Genomic DNA, 16,112 nt, shown 5'->3' with positions numbered 1-16,112 from the left:
TTTTTTATTTTTAAGTAATCTCTATACCCCATGTGGGGCTGGAACTCATGACCTTGAGATCAAGAGTCACATGCTCCACTGAGCCAGTCAGGTGCCCCAATTGTGGGGTTATTTTAAAACTAATTAAATATTTTAAAGACTGCTCAGTTTTCATTCCTAATATAGTAAATATCAATAGATGTTACAAACATAAACAAAAGTTCCTTGGGGTCCTAAACAACTTAGGGGGCTCCAAAGACCTTTTGAGGGTTTTAAGAACAAAAAGTTCAACCGCCACAGAAACACAGTAGGTTCTCTTACTTTATCTGAAAACTTTGAATAACAGAGAAGCCTGCCTTTTATACATTTTTTTAATGTTTATTTATGAGAGAGAGACAGAGTGTGAGTGGGGGAGTGGCAGACAGGGAGACACAGAATCTGAAGCGGGCTCCATGATCTGAGCTGTCAGCACAGAGCCTGAGGTGTGGCTCGAACCCATGAACTGTGAGATCACGACCTGAGCTGAAGTCGGACGCTTAACTGACTGACCCCAAGAAGGCTGCCTTTTAAATTTTCCATCCAGATTTGGGTGATCATAAGAGATAAAGTGGTTTAGAGAGAATACACAGTACTGCTCCCACTAAGGAGAGGGAGATGAAAAGCAGCATATGTTAGACCAAGACCAAAGTCAATGGGAGGGTCAGAAGAGAGTTATCTATTTCTAGAAATGAAAGCTCTCAAGGAGACAGACTTAGAACACGGTCCCCAGAGGACACAGAACACTGAATACTAATAATCATAAATATTTCCTAATATTCACACATACCCTCATTTGTATGGATGATTCAATAATCTTTATAATTCATTCATAGCAGCCAGTCCTAGCTTAGGGAAATCAGAGACAGCTTTAGTGCCAGTGGTTGTGCAGAGGGATGCCTACCAAAAATGCTTTTCTGGAGCCAGAAATTGCTTGAAGAATCTTTACATGTCCAGGAATTTTAATTATATCACTCTGTTCACTCCACATCTTCTTGGTCAGTGTCTAGGTCAATGTCTGATATTTGGCAAGGTCAGAGCACAACTGATCACAGAATGGATATCTGACTTGATTCATAGCTCACAGAATCAGTTTAGAGTTAAAAAGGTGAAAACTTAGGTCTCTAAACAGTTGTCTAGTAACAAAATCCAGAAAGTGGTATCTTCATCAAACACAGGAAGTTCCCTTTGGCTTTGTTGGGGTGAAATACAGTCACTTGCTATGCACTGTCTTCAATCAGTTGTCTTTTGGACTGTTCTCATGTGCAGATCAAATCCATCAGATTTTATGCCAGGATGGCAAGGGCTCTGTTTCATTCGTCACCAAATATACAAAGCCTAGCAGAGTATCTGGAACATGGTAGACAAATAATCACTGATTAAATGAGACAATCAACAGAACGAAGGAATGAACTTGGGCATTCTTCATTTTGCTTTTCTTCCCAAATTGATCAATCAGTATTGGTTAACTAACACTCCATTGCCATTCTTATGTTGTACTTATAAAAATTACTGTCCTGTTCTGAAATTATCATTAAAATTCCTGATACAACACTAACAATTACTTTTACTAAGTTCTCTCATTGTAAACTATTCTATCCATCTAATGAACATTTGTTATTTACTTGCAGAATATGGCTTTAGGCTGGTTCTTCAAGTTTATTTTTTTATTTTCATTTTTTTCAAAGTTATTTTATTTGATTTTTTTTTATTAAAAGTTTGTTTTATTTTCCTGTGAAATTGAGTATTAGCCCCCAGTTTACAGTCTGTTTTTTTTTTATGGCTTCCAAACATTTTAAAAGTTATTTTATTTTTGTGAGAGAAAGAGTGTTAGCAGGGGAGGGGCAGAGAGAGAGACACAGAATCCAAAGCAGGCTCCAGGCTCTGAGCTGTCAGCACAGAGCCCAATGTGGGGCTGGAACCCACAGACCACGAGATCATGACCCGAGCCAACGCCAGACACTTAACTGACTGAGCCACCCAGGTGCCCCTGGTTCTTCAAGTTTAATAATAGGCAGTATTATATTTTGACTAGTAGGTCACAGCAACTGACATCAAAATAAGAAAAAAGGATGGGCATAATTTAATTCTACCAAAACACCTAATAGGAACAATGCTCCATGGTGCCTTCTATATAAAAGTACAACCTATAATTTCCCAGAAATCTCCAATGTAAAATTTAAGTGATTAGACTATGATTGTACTAGAAAAAAAATCCTGCCTATAAATTGCTCTTCTATAAGCTGTTCTTTTAAAATCATCCGTTAGTTTGGGTTCTCTGAGAAACAAATGATAAGATGGGATTAGATGTGAGAGATTTATTGGGGAGATGTTTTGAATTATAAAGGGGAAAAGTAGGCAGAGTCTGACTCCTGTGAAGGGGAGAGCGAAAGAAAGGAGGATTGGGTAGGAAGAGTCTCAGATGGTCTGAAGAAAGCATGGTCTGAACAAAGTACTGGGCAGGTTAATGGGGAGTGTTTGAGTCAATGCCACCCACCAGGGGCGTGGGCCAGCATACTCATTCATTGCCTGAGAACAGCCTGGGGAAAGTGTGTCCTCAGCAGGAACACAGTGTTGGATTCCATGGGGTAGTAGCTGGGGTTCTCAGTCAACTCTGCTTCTCATAGGAGGAGATGTGAGTGATGCATACCCATTGCTACTATATCATTTTTTGAAGTCTTCAGGTTTTTCCATTTAATGTTTGATGGACATAAAGACCATAAATGTTTTCATGCCATCAAATCTTACCTATATATTTGACAGCTGTCATGAAACATGTTACTATTAACAGAGGTTAAGGATTCTGTTATCTTAATACAACACTTTGGTTGTTACATCCTTTATATTAGTGTTTGACGTATCTAAGTTGTCGTTCCTCTATCACATCATAAACACAAGCAAGAATATGCAATACAAAATAATTTGATACAGTATTTCTGGAGTAACATAATAAAAACCTCCATTAATGTGGGCTAATTGAAGGTTGACTAAATTACAGAATGTTTTTAAAGGAATGTGGTTCTTACTTAGCAACATACATAGTAACTGCCATTAGAAGAACAAATGTTGACAAAGACTGATGACTAGGCCCAATTACCACACCAGTTAGTTTGTTTCTGAGAACACACATTACAAAAAGTTTATTTACGTAAATAAATCTCCTACAATCTTCTCAAATAATACTACACTTATAATTCATGTCACACAATCATCAGCCCACTGCATTATCTTCTACAGGCCGTGCAAAGCCCTTCTTCCTAGGTAATTTCAGTGTAGCCTGGGGGCTGAAGGCCCAATCCCTGTGACAGAGTAAGGCCAGAGGCCAGCATGGGTTGCCACAGGCAAGCCCAGCAATTTCTATTCTTCCTTTCCATTCCATGTCTATAAACTGGCCTTGACTTTTCCTGACCCAGTTATCCAAAGGCCATAGGACAAGAGCTTTTGAGTCATCAAAACTGACCAAGCTGGCCCATTTCATCCCCTGCTTTTGTCACAAATTGGCCCTCTGTACCTAAATTTTGTTTTAACAAACTAGTGCATATTTCTGCTCAGTTCATCGGTGCAAAAAATCACTAATTTTCTTACTAATGATTTTGTAATGTTATATTCATAAAACAATTTCAATTAAAGTATTTCAAACTTAGTTTCTAAATATTTCCCCCCAGAAAGCCTAGAGACTTGGAAAAATACATTTATGATTTACAGATAGCTAACACTTAATGAGAGGTTTGTGCTATGCACTGTTTCAAGTACATGTACCTACTCATTTAAAGTTCTCAACTGCCCAAAAAGGGCAGTATTATCTCCAATTTACACATGAAGATGCTGAGGTGTGGAAAAGCTGAATAACTTACCCCAGGTCACACAGCTAGTAAGTAGCAGAGCCAGGATTTGAACCTAAGTAATCTGTCTCTGGAACTAGACTTTCTGTTGTTACTGTGGCCTTATAAAACTATAATGTGTTATTTAACTCACATTCAAAAAGCACTATTACCTAGCATATAGCAATAAAAATCATTAAAACTTGTTTTATTTACATTTGTACTTTATAAGCAACTGATTAATTTAAAATGCAATATGATGAAATATGCAGCTCTAATCATCTTTTATATACTCCAATATATTTAAATTAAAATTAACGTGCTAATGTAGAAATATTTCCCCTTTCTTAATTTATAGCAGCATATTTCCTTTCAAGGCATTATTTGTGGGTTTTTAAAACATTTTTATTTATTTTTGAGAGACAGAGTATGAGCAGGGGAGGGGCAGAGAGAGAGGGAGACACAGAATTTGAAGCTGCAAGCTGCAGGCTCCGAGCTGTCAGCACAGAGCCCGATGCGGGGTTCAAACCCACAAACTGCGGGATCATGACCTGAGCCGACGTTGGAAGCTTAACTGACTGAGCCACCCAGGCACCCCTATTTGTATTTTTAAAACACATTATAGAGATTAAATGACTTAAAGGATATACAGAGAGAAAATAATGAGAAATAAATTAATTCAGATGTACATATTCAGAAAAAGATACTGAAATTAATAATATATGGCTTAAAAGTCAATACAGCGTCCTTTTCGTTCCCAATCTCCATATCGGGTAGGTTCTGGGCCTCTGGGTCCACCTTTTTCTTTGGTAACAGGATTAATATCATCTGGAAATTCTAAAGAAAGACAGAAGATACAAAAAAAAAAAAAACCAAAAAAAACAAAAAACAGTCAATAGAGACAAGAAAAGCATGAAGACCAATTCTGAAGACAGAGTGGTCGAGTTGCAGAGTTAATAGGCTAGATACTACTGACTAGGTTATTACAATGCAGTCTTTTAAATGAACTGTAAATGTGGTTCTTTTCCACAAGTTTGAGAAATCACTTCTGGACACAATTGTCATATCCAACGAACTTTATTACCTACATTAATTACTTAGAATTCTTGGAGTGTTCTCAGGCCCCAATATGGGGAGTGGCTGCATTTGTATGGATGGATTAAAAGAGAGGGAAAGGAATGCAGGGAATACAGAGTACAAATCCATAGGGTTTGGAAGGTTGTGAAACAAGGTTACTTTGGCTCACTGCCTCAGTTTTCTTATCAGTAAAATGGGTATAACAACCATATCTGATTTGCTATGTTGAAAATTAAACAAAGAGATGCATGTAAAGGATCCAGCTCAGTGCCGGGTACCTAAGAATGCCCAATTAATTTTAGTTATGAGTATTATTGTTCTTCATCATAGGATTTTGGCTTCATGAAATGGTTAGCTGACACTGCCATTCATGGACATAACAACTATTACTCTGAATACTGTGTGTTCATAAAGGACTATTCATCTTGAGTCTGGCCCAATTCTGAGTATTTTATTCACAATAACTCATTTAATCCTCATAATAATCATATGGGACAGGAACAATTATTGTCTCCATTTTATAGATGAGGAACATGAGACACAGAGAGGTTCAGAAAGGTGCTCCTGATCACACAGCTAGCTACCAAGTGATAAACAGAGTTTGAATTCAGACAGTCTGGTTGCAGTCTTGTTTTTAACCCATAAACTACTGCTCTGTATATGGGACGGACAGAAGAGGAGTCAGCTATTAGAAAGAACCCCAATTCTTACTCTGTGTCTCTTTAGAAAACTAGATGAACATCACCAAAATCCCATAGTCCCTGTCTAGGAAAAAAGACAATTAACCCTGAAAATTTTCAAATATGTATCTGTTTTTAAAATTCTTTCTCTACTGTGAATCAAGTCTTCCCTACCCTATCATTCTATTTTCTAAGAACTCCTTGCTGGGACTTCCTCTGAAAGCATCTAATGGAAGCTCTTCCATCTCCCATATTTCTGGGGCTCACCGAGTATCTTCATCAGCTTGGGTTGCCAAAACAAACTACCGTAGACTTAAAAAACAGAAACTAACTTTCTCACAGCTCTTGAGGCTAGGAGTCTGCAAGCAGGGTGCCAGCATGGCTGGGTTCTGGTGAAGACTCTTCCTGGCTTGTAGACAGCCCCTTCTCAGTGTCCTCACATGGCAGGGAGAGAATGATGGCGAGCTCTCTAGTGTCTCTTCTTATAAGGACACGAATTCCGACATAGGGAATTCTCATTACCTCATTTAAAACCATCTCTAGGGGCGCCTGGGTGGCTCAGTCGGTTGAGAGCCCGACTTCGGCTCAGGTCATGATCTCATAGCTCATGGGTTCGAGTCCTGCATCAGGCTCTGTGCTGACAGCTCAGAGCCTGGAGCCTGCTTCAGAGTCTGTCTCTCCCTCTCTCTCTCTGCCCCTACCCCACTCATGCTCTGTCTCTCAAAAATAATAAACATTAAAAAAATTTTTTAAAAAACTAATTATCTCTTAAAGGCCCTATCTCCAAATACCACCCCCATTGGGGGGGTTAAGGATTCAACATATGGATTTTAGGGAGACACAACTCAGTCCATAGCACTAGGCAAGAAAGAAAGGGTCAAGATGTCCCTGCACCTCACTGCTACTTCCAGTCTCTCATTCTACCACCAAATCTTTACAGCCTTTCCTCTTTTGAATTCTGCACCATTTACTTGTCCAGTGCTTTTCAGTAGTCCAGTAATAAAGTCAAAGACTCTTCTAACTTCTTGGATAGGATCAATATTTGATTCATAGCTTCATCTCTCCCCATTGTTCTTCATATCAACATACACATTAGTATCCTCACATACTGGGGACATGGAGGTCCTTAATCCTCTTTCCTAGTGATCTTCACATCCACTTGTGCTATCCATTTCGATTTCATTATCTCCTGAGTATGTTCCTTCTCCAAGTCTCACACTCTTGAGCTTTCTTCTTTCTGACCGCAGCCTCCTATGGAGGCTTTTCCCTCATGTTTGTTTAACCCAATTTTCACCCTCATTATAATCTATAGCTTTCTGAAATTCTTTACTCTCATTAGTTCCATCCTGAGTCATGCTTGGAGTCTTATTCTAGACTAATGCAACCATTTTCTAACTCATCTCTGTTTTCTGACTTTCATGACTCCAGCCTAACCTGCATAGAAGGACAAATTAATCTTTCTAAAACAGAATCCCTCTTCCACATTACATTAAGTGAAAGAGGCCAGACACAAATGATTATGTACTGTATGATTTCATTTATATAAAATCCTAGGAAGGGCAAAATTATAGTGACAGAGAACAGATTCATGGTTGCCAGGGGGATGGGAGAATGAAACTAATTATAAAGAGGCACCAGGGGCTCTTTGTGGGATTGAATTGCTTTATACTTTGTGTTGGTTATATGGTTATAAACATTGTTAAAATTCATAAAACTGTTTCTTAAAATGGGTGAATTTTATTATATGCAGATTATACTACAGTAAAGCTGATTAAAATAATCTCCATTCAAAAAACTTGAGAGCTTTCTTCACTGTCTACTGCATAAAGCCCATATGCTATAAACTGGTACTTCAGGCACTCCCAGACTTGAGCCAAATCTACCTTTCTAGCTTTATATTCTATTAATCCACTATATACACCCTATGCTGCAGCAAAACAGGAACATTGGCTGTATCTTGTATGTATCTCCCTGGCCTCTCTTTCTCTGACCACATCTTTCTTTTTTTTATTTTAGAGAGAGCACATGAACAGGGAAGAGGGGAGAGAGAGAGAGAGAGAGAGAGAGACAGACAGACAAAATCTTAAGCAGGCTCCATGCTCAGTGCAGAACCCTACACAGGGCTTGATCCCATGTTCTGGGATCATGACCTGGGCCGAAATCAAGGAGTCAGATGCTCAACCGAATGAGCCACCTAGGTGCCCATCTTTCTCTTTTTTGAAATGTCTCCCTACCATTCCTTAACTACTTATGATTTTATTGTGCCTTTTAAACCAAGCTCAATGTTAATCTCTTTTCTCTACTTTTTTTCTGAACTTTTTGCATTATCTCTTATGCCAGTTACCACATGATGTCCTGTCGATAGTTATTTTTGTATCTCATTTTCCTTATTCATCTTTGCATCAAACAGGGTGTTCAGATGCAAACAATCTTCCTTTATTATCTTAACAAATTTTTTTTAATGTTTATTAGAGAGACAGAGCGTGAGTGGGGGAGGGGTAGAGAGAGAGGGAGACTTGGATCTGAAGCAGGTTCCAGGCTTTGAGCTGTCAGCACACAGCCTGACACGAGGCTCAAACTCACGAACCGTGAGATCATGACCTGAGTTGAAGTTGGACACTTAACTGACTGAGCCACCCAAGCGCGCCCCTTTATTATCTTAATGAAGTCTACTCTCTGCAAAGGGACCACCTATATATTTTTCTTAGAATGACATGCATACCATAGGCAGGGAGACAAGCCCAGAAAGAAGGAAACAAGGAAGAAGACAAACTTGTTAGGAGACCAACAAAACCACAGATGCTTGAATTTGGGCTTCATTGGCAGGATGAATGAGTTTGACATGTTAAGAAGGTATTGGATCCAGGACACAGGAGAAGCAGGAGTGAAGGATATCCCCAGATTTCTGACTCTCTACTTTTGGGCAGAGGTAGAAGAGCTTAAAAAAGAAGTGAGGAAAAATTGGTTGAAGAAATAGGAGGAGAAACTGGGCAAAGCATAACCAAAACCACGACAGGCAGATTTCTAGCAGCAGTGGTTAACAATGTTGAAGCTTGTAGACAGTTCATATAAAATGAGGACTGAAAGGCATTTGCTGGGTTTGGTGATATTTACCAGACCAGCTTCTAAGAGATGGTAGGTTCAACATAAATTGCAGCGACTCAAAAATTAAGATGAATAGCTGGCACTGTGTCAAACAGATGATTACCTTTTGAAATGTGCTTTTTTCTTTACTATGTGAAATATATATAACATTTATCATATTAATCCCATTATGATATAGTTTATCATTTTAACCACTTATAAGTGTACAATTCAGTGGCACTGACTATATATATTCTCATTGGTAACTATCACACTATCTACACCCACAAGTTTTTCATCATCCTCAATATAAACTCTATACCTATTAAGCAAAAACTTTCCCTTTCTCTCTTCCTCTAGACTTTGATAACCTCTATTCTACCTTGTCTCTATGAATCTGCCTACTCAAGGTACATAATTTAAGTGGAATCATGTATTTGTCCCTCTGTGTCTAACTTATTTCACTAACCATAATGTTTTCAAGGTCCATCCATATTGTAGCACATTATTAAAATGCCATTCCTGGGGCACCTGGGTGGCTCAGTCGGTTAAGCGTCTGACTTCAGCTCAGGTCATGATCTCACGGTCTGTGAGTTCGAGCCCCGCGTCGGGCTCTGTGCTGGCAGCTCAGAGCCTGGAGCCTGTTTCAGATTCTGTGTCTCCCTCTCTCTCTGCCCCTCCCCCGTTCATGCTCTGTCTCTCTCTGTCTCAAAAATAAATAAACATTAAAAAAAAAATAAAAAATAAATAAAATAACATGCCATTCCTTTTAATGACTAAATAGTATTCCACTATATGTACTTACCACATTTTGTTTACCCATTTACCGATCGATGAACATCTGAGTTGTTTCTTTCGGCTATTGTGAATAAAGTTGCTATGAACAGTTGCTATGTTGCTCCACGTTGTTGCCATCACTTGTTTTCCAGTTTTCCTTAAATTGTAGCCAACATACACACCCACTGCAGTTGAAGTGGTATCTCACTGTAGTTTTGATTTGTAATTAGTGGTGTTGAGCCCTATTTCAAGTGCTTGTTAGTTATTTGTATATCTTCTTTAGAGAAATGTATGTTCAAGTCATTTGCCCATTTTTGAATTAGGTTGTTTTTGTGGAGTTGTAGGAGCTTTTCACATACTCTGGATATTAACTCTTTGTCAGCTATATTATTTACAAATATTTCTGCCATTCTGTAGGTTATCTTTTTACTTTCTTGATAATGTCCTTTGATGTACAAAATTTATTAATTTTGCTAATGTGCAATTTTATCTATTTTTTGTGTTTGTCATCTATGTTCTTGGTGTCATAGCAATTAAACAGTTGTCAAACTCAATATCATGAAGATTTTCCCCAATGTTTTCATCTAAGAATTTTATAGGCTTACCTCTTAATTTTAGGTTTTCGACATTTTTAGAGTTAATTTTTATATATGGTATAAGGTAAGGGTACAATTTTTTTCTTTTGCATGTGATTATCCAGTTTTCCCAGAACCACTTATAGAAAAGACTGTCCTTTCCACCACCGAATGAACATGGCAAACTTCTCAAAAACCAACTGAGCAATAGGTGGGGGTTTACTTCTGGGATTGCTGCTTTTGTGTATGATGCTTTAATGAAAATATTCCTCTCAGATTTTTGTGCTTGGCTAAAACCAGGAAAGAATTTTACCTTTAGATTATACCAACTCTTTAATGGTCTCCATCATTTTGGCAGATTGATCTGGTTATTAGACTGGGCTTAGAAAAGATGCTATAAATTGAAATATTTAACTGAAAGAACGAAAACAGAAGTTTTCATATTCTGAAGAGTTCCAGATACAGGTCCCTATATCCTCTGTTGATTATCTTCTTACTTAGGATGCTTCACTGCATAGATGGGTTAACTCTCAGGAGACTGGATAAATTAGACAAACAGGGCAGCCTTGCCAAAGTTTCAAACTGGTATGTTTGCATGTATGCTGTCTACAACGTTATTTTTTGAATAGCAAATGCATGCACATGTTCCACAATTCAAAGATACAAAAGAGTACAGAATAAAAATAAAGTACCATTTTAAAAATCAGAGCTTGGTGTGCCTGGGTGGATGAATTGGTTAAGCAGCCCACTCTTGTTCAGCTCAGGTCGTGATCTCACGAATTGTGAGATCAAAGCCCCACACTGGGTTTTGTGCTGATAGCATGGAGCCTGCTTGGGATTCTATCTCTCCCTTTCTCTCTGTTCCTTCCCGGCTTGCTCGCCCTTCTCCTTCTCAAAACAAACAAACAAACAAACAAACAAACAAACAAACTTTAAAAAAAAACCCACAGCTTTAGAACATGAGTGGAATTTTGTGTACACTAAATACAAAACAATGTTTAGTCTATCATCCCACCATCCTCAAAAACCCCTTTCCTCTCCAAACTTCCTCTTCTCTTTCTCCAACTATATGGCTACAGTGAGAACCACCACCTTCACCTGTGACCCACCCCAGTGCCACCCACATTGATTTAGCTATAGGCACCCAATCCAAGCTTGGCCAATGAGCTCTTTTCTTAGGAAATTTTGAATTAGAGGGGCATCTGGCTGTCTCAGTTGGTACAGCAGGCAACTTTTGGTCTCAGAGTAATGAATTCAAGCCCCATGCTGGGTGTGGAGCCTACTAAAAATAAAATAAAATACTTTTGGAATTATAACTAAACAACTAGTTATTTTCAGCTAGTTGCTCTATTGACCTGAGTAGATGCTGGGAACAGTTCCTTCTGCCCAGTGGACTTAAAAGGGAGTCTAGGGGGGCGCCTGGGTGGCTCAGTCGGTTAAGCGGCTGACTTCGGCTCAGGTCATGATCTCGCAATCTGTGAGTTCGAGCCCCGTGTCGGGCTCTGTGCTGACGGCTCAGAGCCTGGAGCCTGTTTCAGATTCTGTGTCTCCCTCTCTCTCTGACCCTCCCCCGTTCATGCTCTGTCTCTCTCTGTCTCAAAAATAAATAAACGTTAAAAAAAAAATTAAAAAAAAAAAAGGGAGTCTAATGACAGAAAACAACAAAAAGAAGAGACCGGGGACAAGAGAAGGAGGGAGAATATCCTGGTTTCCATATACTGTTTACTCCTAAGGTCTGTTTTTTTCCAAGGTCCAGCAGCATCACTGCCCTGAGTACCCCACCTATGTACCTCGTAGCCCAATAACAACCTACACTACCTCTTGTTTAAGTCTGCTCAAGTGGTTTTCTGTTACTCAGATCAAAGCAGGTCTCAGTTCATATACTTTGTCATATGAATAATGGCTTATAACGAATAAAACAATCAAACACAATCAATCAATGTCAGGGGGCTTAGAAATTATTTTTTTTTTTGATCTACACATATTGATGGTCAATATGGGAATTTAGTCATTGTGAAATATGCTTCATTATTGTTAATAAAGAATTATAAACAATAACATATTTCTTTCATTCTTTCTCTTCAATAACTAAAATATTTTGATACTTCAAAAATTAAGGAAGGAGCTTTACTATAAAGGCATACTTCATTTTATTGTGCTTCACACATACTACATTTGAAAAAAAGTTTATTAATTTTGAGAGAGAGAGAGAGAAAGAGAGAGAGGGAGGGAGGGGCAGAGAGAATCCCAAGCAGGCTCCACACTGTCAGCAGCACAAGCCTGACACAGGACTCAAACCCATGAACTACAAGATCATGACCTGAGCTGAAATCAAGAGTTGGGCACTTAACCAAGTGAAATACCCAGGAGCCGGAGATACTGCATGTTTTACAAATTGTGGCATCCCTACAGTGAACAAGTCTATTGGTGCCGTTTTTCCACACAGCATTTCCTTGCTTTGTGTTTCTGTGTCATATTTTAGTAATTCTCACAATATTTCAAATTTTGTCATTATTATCATATTTGCTATTGTGATCTGTGATGAGTGATCTTTGATATTACTATTCTAATTGTTTTGGGGCATCAGGGCTCATATCCATATAAAACAGTTAACTGATACACATTGTGAATGCTCTGAATGTTCCATGAACAGCTATTCCCTTGTCTTTCCCCCTCTTTGGGCCTCCCTATTCCCGGGAGCAAAATAAGACTAAAATTGGGCCAATTAATAACCCTACAATGGCTTCTAAGTGTTCAAATGAAAGGAAGAGTCACATGTCTCTCACTTTAAATCAAAAGCTAGACATGAGTAGGCTTAACAGGGAAGGTACACATTGAAAGCTGAGACAGGCCAAAAGCTAGGCCTCTTGTGATAACCAGTTACCCAAAATGTGCACTCAAAGGAAAAGTTCATGAAGGAAATTAAAAGTGCCACGTCAGTGAATACACAAATGATAAGAAAACAAAACAGCCTTATTGCTCATTGAGAACATTATAGTAGTCTGGATAGAAGATCAAACCAGTCACAACATTCCCTTAAGATAAAGCCTTCCAGAGCAAGGGCCTACTCTCTTCAGTTCTTTAAAGACAGACAGGTAAAGAAGCTGCAGAACAGTTTAAAGCTAGCATAGCTTGGTTCATGAGGTTTAAGGAAAGAAGCCATCTCCATACCATCAAAGGGCAAGGTAAAGCGGCAAGCACTGATATAGAAGCTGCAGCAAGCAATCCAGAAGATCTAGCTAAGATAATTAATGAAGGTGGCTACATTAAACAATAGATTTTCAATGTGGACAAAACAGCCTTCTATGGAAAAAGGACTTTCATAGCTGGGGAAAAGAAGTCAATGCCTGCCTTCAAAGCTTCATAGAATAGGCTGACTCTCTTGTTAGGGGGGCTAATGTAGCTGGTGACTTTAAGCTGAAGCCAGTGTTCATTTACCATTCCACAAATCCTACGGCACTTAAAAACCATGCTAAATCTATTCTTCCTATGCTCTATAAATGGAAAAACAGAGCCTGGATGACAGCACATCTGTTCACAACATGGTTTACTGAATATTTTAGCCTGCTGATGAGACCTACTGCTCAGAAAAAAAAGATTCCTTTCAAAATATGACTGCTCACTGACAATGCACCTGGTGCCCAAGAGCTCTGATGAAGATGTACAATGAGATTAATATTGTTTTCATGCCTAACACAACATCTATTCTTCAGCCCAAAGATCAAGGAGTCATTTGACTTTCAAGTCATATTATTTAAGAAATACATTTCATAAGGCTGCAGCTGCCATAGATGGTGATTGCTCTGATGGATCTGGGCAAACTACATTGAAAACCTTCTGGAAAGGATTCACCACTCTAGATGCCATTAAGAACATATGTGATTCATGGGAAAAGGTCAACATAACATTACAAGGAGTTGAAAAGAATTTCATTCCAACTCTCATAAATGATTCTAAAGGGTTCAAGACTTCATTGGGGAAAATGCAGATGTGATAGAAATAGCAAGAAATCTAGAACTAAAAGTGGACCCTGAAGATGTGACTGAATTGCTGCAATCTTGATTTAAAACTTTAATGGACAATGGGGTGTCTGGGTAGCTCATTAACTCTTGATCTCTAAATCAATCATCTCTTGATTTTGGCTCAGGTGATGAACTCCTGGTTTGTGGGATTGAGCACCACGTTGACAGCTCAGGAGCCTGCTTGGAATTCTCTCTCTTCCCTTCTCTCTGCCCCCACCCCTGGCTCATGCATGTATTCTCTTTCTCTCAAAATAAATAAACACTAAAAAAAAAAAAAAAAAAAAAAAAAAGAGAGAGAGAGACTTAAAAAAAAAACTTTAATGGGTAAGGAGTTGCTTCTTGTGGATGAGCAAAGAAAATGGTTTCTTGAGATGAATCTACTCCTACTGAAGATGCTGTGAAGATTGTTGAAATGGTGAGAGGGCCAACATGGCGGAGAAGTAGGGGGATCCATATGTCCCGCGTCTCTCAAACAAAGAAGTGTAGAAGCCAAAGGACTTTCAACACCAGAGCCTGGGAGGAAAAGAGACTGAATCTACTAGGAAGAAAATGGGAAAGCTGGAAAAAAGATAGGTGGGTAACTGCGAACTGGGGGAAATAAAAAAGGCCGTGTGGGCACAGAGGGGAGGGACCCCCTTCTGGGGAGGGACCCCCTTCTGTGGAGAGACAAAGGGAAGAGAAAGAGCCTCTAGGGAAGTACAGGACCTAGCTGGACAGGAGAAAGACCTTGGACTCAGACTGAGAGGGATCTTATCTCTAACTGTGGGGCTTTCTTCAGACTGGGGCCAGCTCCCTGTTCGAGCACCTGGGGAGGAAGGAAGCCAGGCCTGGGTGTGGTGGTAGGTCAGAGGCTCAGTCGCAGCTGGAGAAAGTGGTTCCCTCCCTGGAGACAGAACCTGCCTGCATCTGCCACCCTGGGGCGCAGTGGCTGGGCCGAGGGCTCAGTCTGCAGGAGGGTAAGGCAGCTCCAGTTTCCCTGGAGTGCTGTGGGAAAAGACAAAGCCTGCCTGCATCTGCCACCCCAGGGGCTTGTGGCAAGGGCAGCAGCTCTCAGTCGCAATAAGTCCGCAACAGAAGTCAGTCTTCCCTGAAGTGCGGTGGCACAGACAAAGCCAGTCGGGAACACATATTGCAGCACCGAGAGGCGCTTTCCCAGCACCAGAGAGCACAGAGCAGGACTTTGAATTCTAGCCAAGCACAGGGTCAAGGCAGTTGGTGGAGCGAGAAGGACTGCCCCATCTGCGCCCGCAGCACAGTGAGGACGACTCAAACAACAGTCCACCAGGTCTGGCTCCGTGGAGAAGAGACTGGAAGATCACCATTCCCCCCTCCCCCACCACCACCAAGGAAGGGCCTCAGGGATCACTCTGGGGGTCCATAGTGGAGGTGGGTCCAGATAATGCCAAACCATGCCCCTCTGCACTGGGTAACTATGTACCCACCAGAGTGGCACAGACCCTGCAGACAGCTACTTGAGACAAGCAATGCAGCATTGCCTGGATTAACTCTAGGTCAATTCTGGATATATAGATATATTCTCACCCCCAACCAATTTCTCCTCCTTATCTCTTCCCTCCCCTAGGCTGGTTACTCTGGTTATTGGTCTGTCTAAACAGGCATATTTAATCCATTGTCTTGATACATGTTCTACACCTCCTTCTTTACACTCCTTTCTCTTTCTCTAGAATAATCTAGCCATATACCATCTACCCTGTCTGGGTAATTTTATCTTCGTTTCGTTTTTCCCGCCTCCTTCTTTATTTTCCTTTCTCTCCCTCTGGATTAAGCCTTTTAGTCTCTCTGCCTAGTCAACTTTTATTTCCACACACACACCCCCACAGCCCCTCCCTGCCCCCGCCCCTGTCATTTCTCTCTTTGTATGTGCTCTTCCATCAGCACTGCCTCCACCTTCTTCTTTACTTGTAGTCCGTGTTTTGGGTTTTTTTGTTTTTAGTGTTTAGGTTTTTGTTTTTGTTTATTTGTTTGTGTTGTTTGTGTGTTTGAGTGTTTTTGTCTCCTGTTTGTCTATCAGTTTTTCCTTTACAGGGCTACTCCAAGGAA

At 39.9% G+C, this 16,112-nt stretch overlaps 1 protein-coding gene across 2 annotated transcripts in view; it reads right to left on the bottom strand.

Moving 5' to 3' along the window:
• Window positions 1-495: 495 nt before the first annotated feature.
• The window catches only part of SDHAF4 (succinate dehydrogenase complex assembly factor 4), a 35,573-nt gene continuing 19,956 nt past the window's right edge, over window positions 496-16,112 (bottom strand). The window contains exon 3 of one of the 2 annotated variants that reach the window (XM_042939147.1): window positions 496-1,365. In XM_042939147.1, coding sequence (XP_042795081.1) covers window positions 1,295-1,365 — 71 coding nt within the window. In that variant the 3' untranslated portion in view covers window positions 496-1,294. Of the gene's footprint in view, window positions 1,366-4,490; window positions 4,674-16,112 lie in introns of those variants that run through there. The other variant, XM_042939145.1, reaches the window with a different exon arrangement.

This window comes from Panthera leo, chromosome B2 (assembly GCF_018350215.1).
Source record: "Panthera leo isolate Ple1 chromosome B2, P.leo_Ple1_pat1.1, whole genome shotgun sequence".
NCBI lineage: Eukaryota > Metazoa > Chordata > Mammalia > Carnivora > Felidae > Panthera > Panthera leo.
The sequence above is the reverse complement of the archived record's forward strand: the minus strand, read 5'-3'. Positions and strand labels throughout refer to the sequence as shown.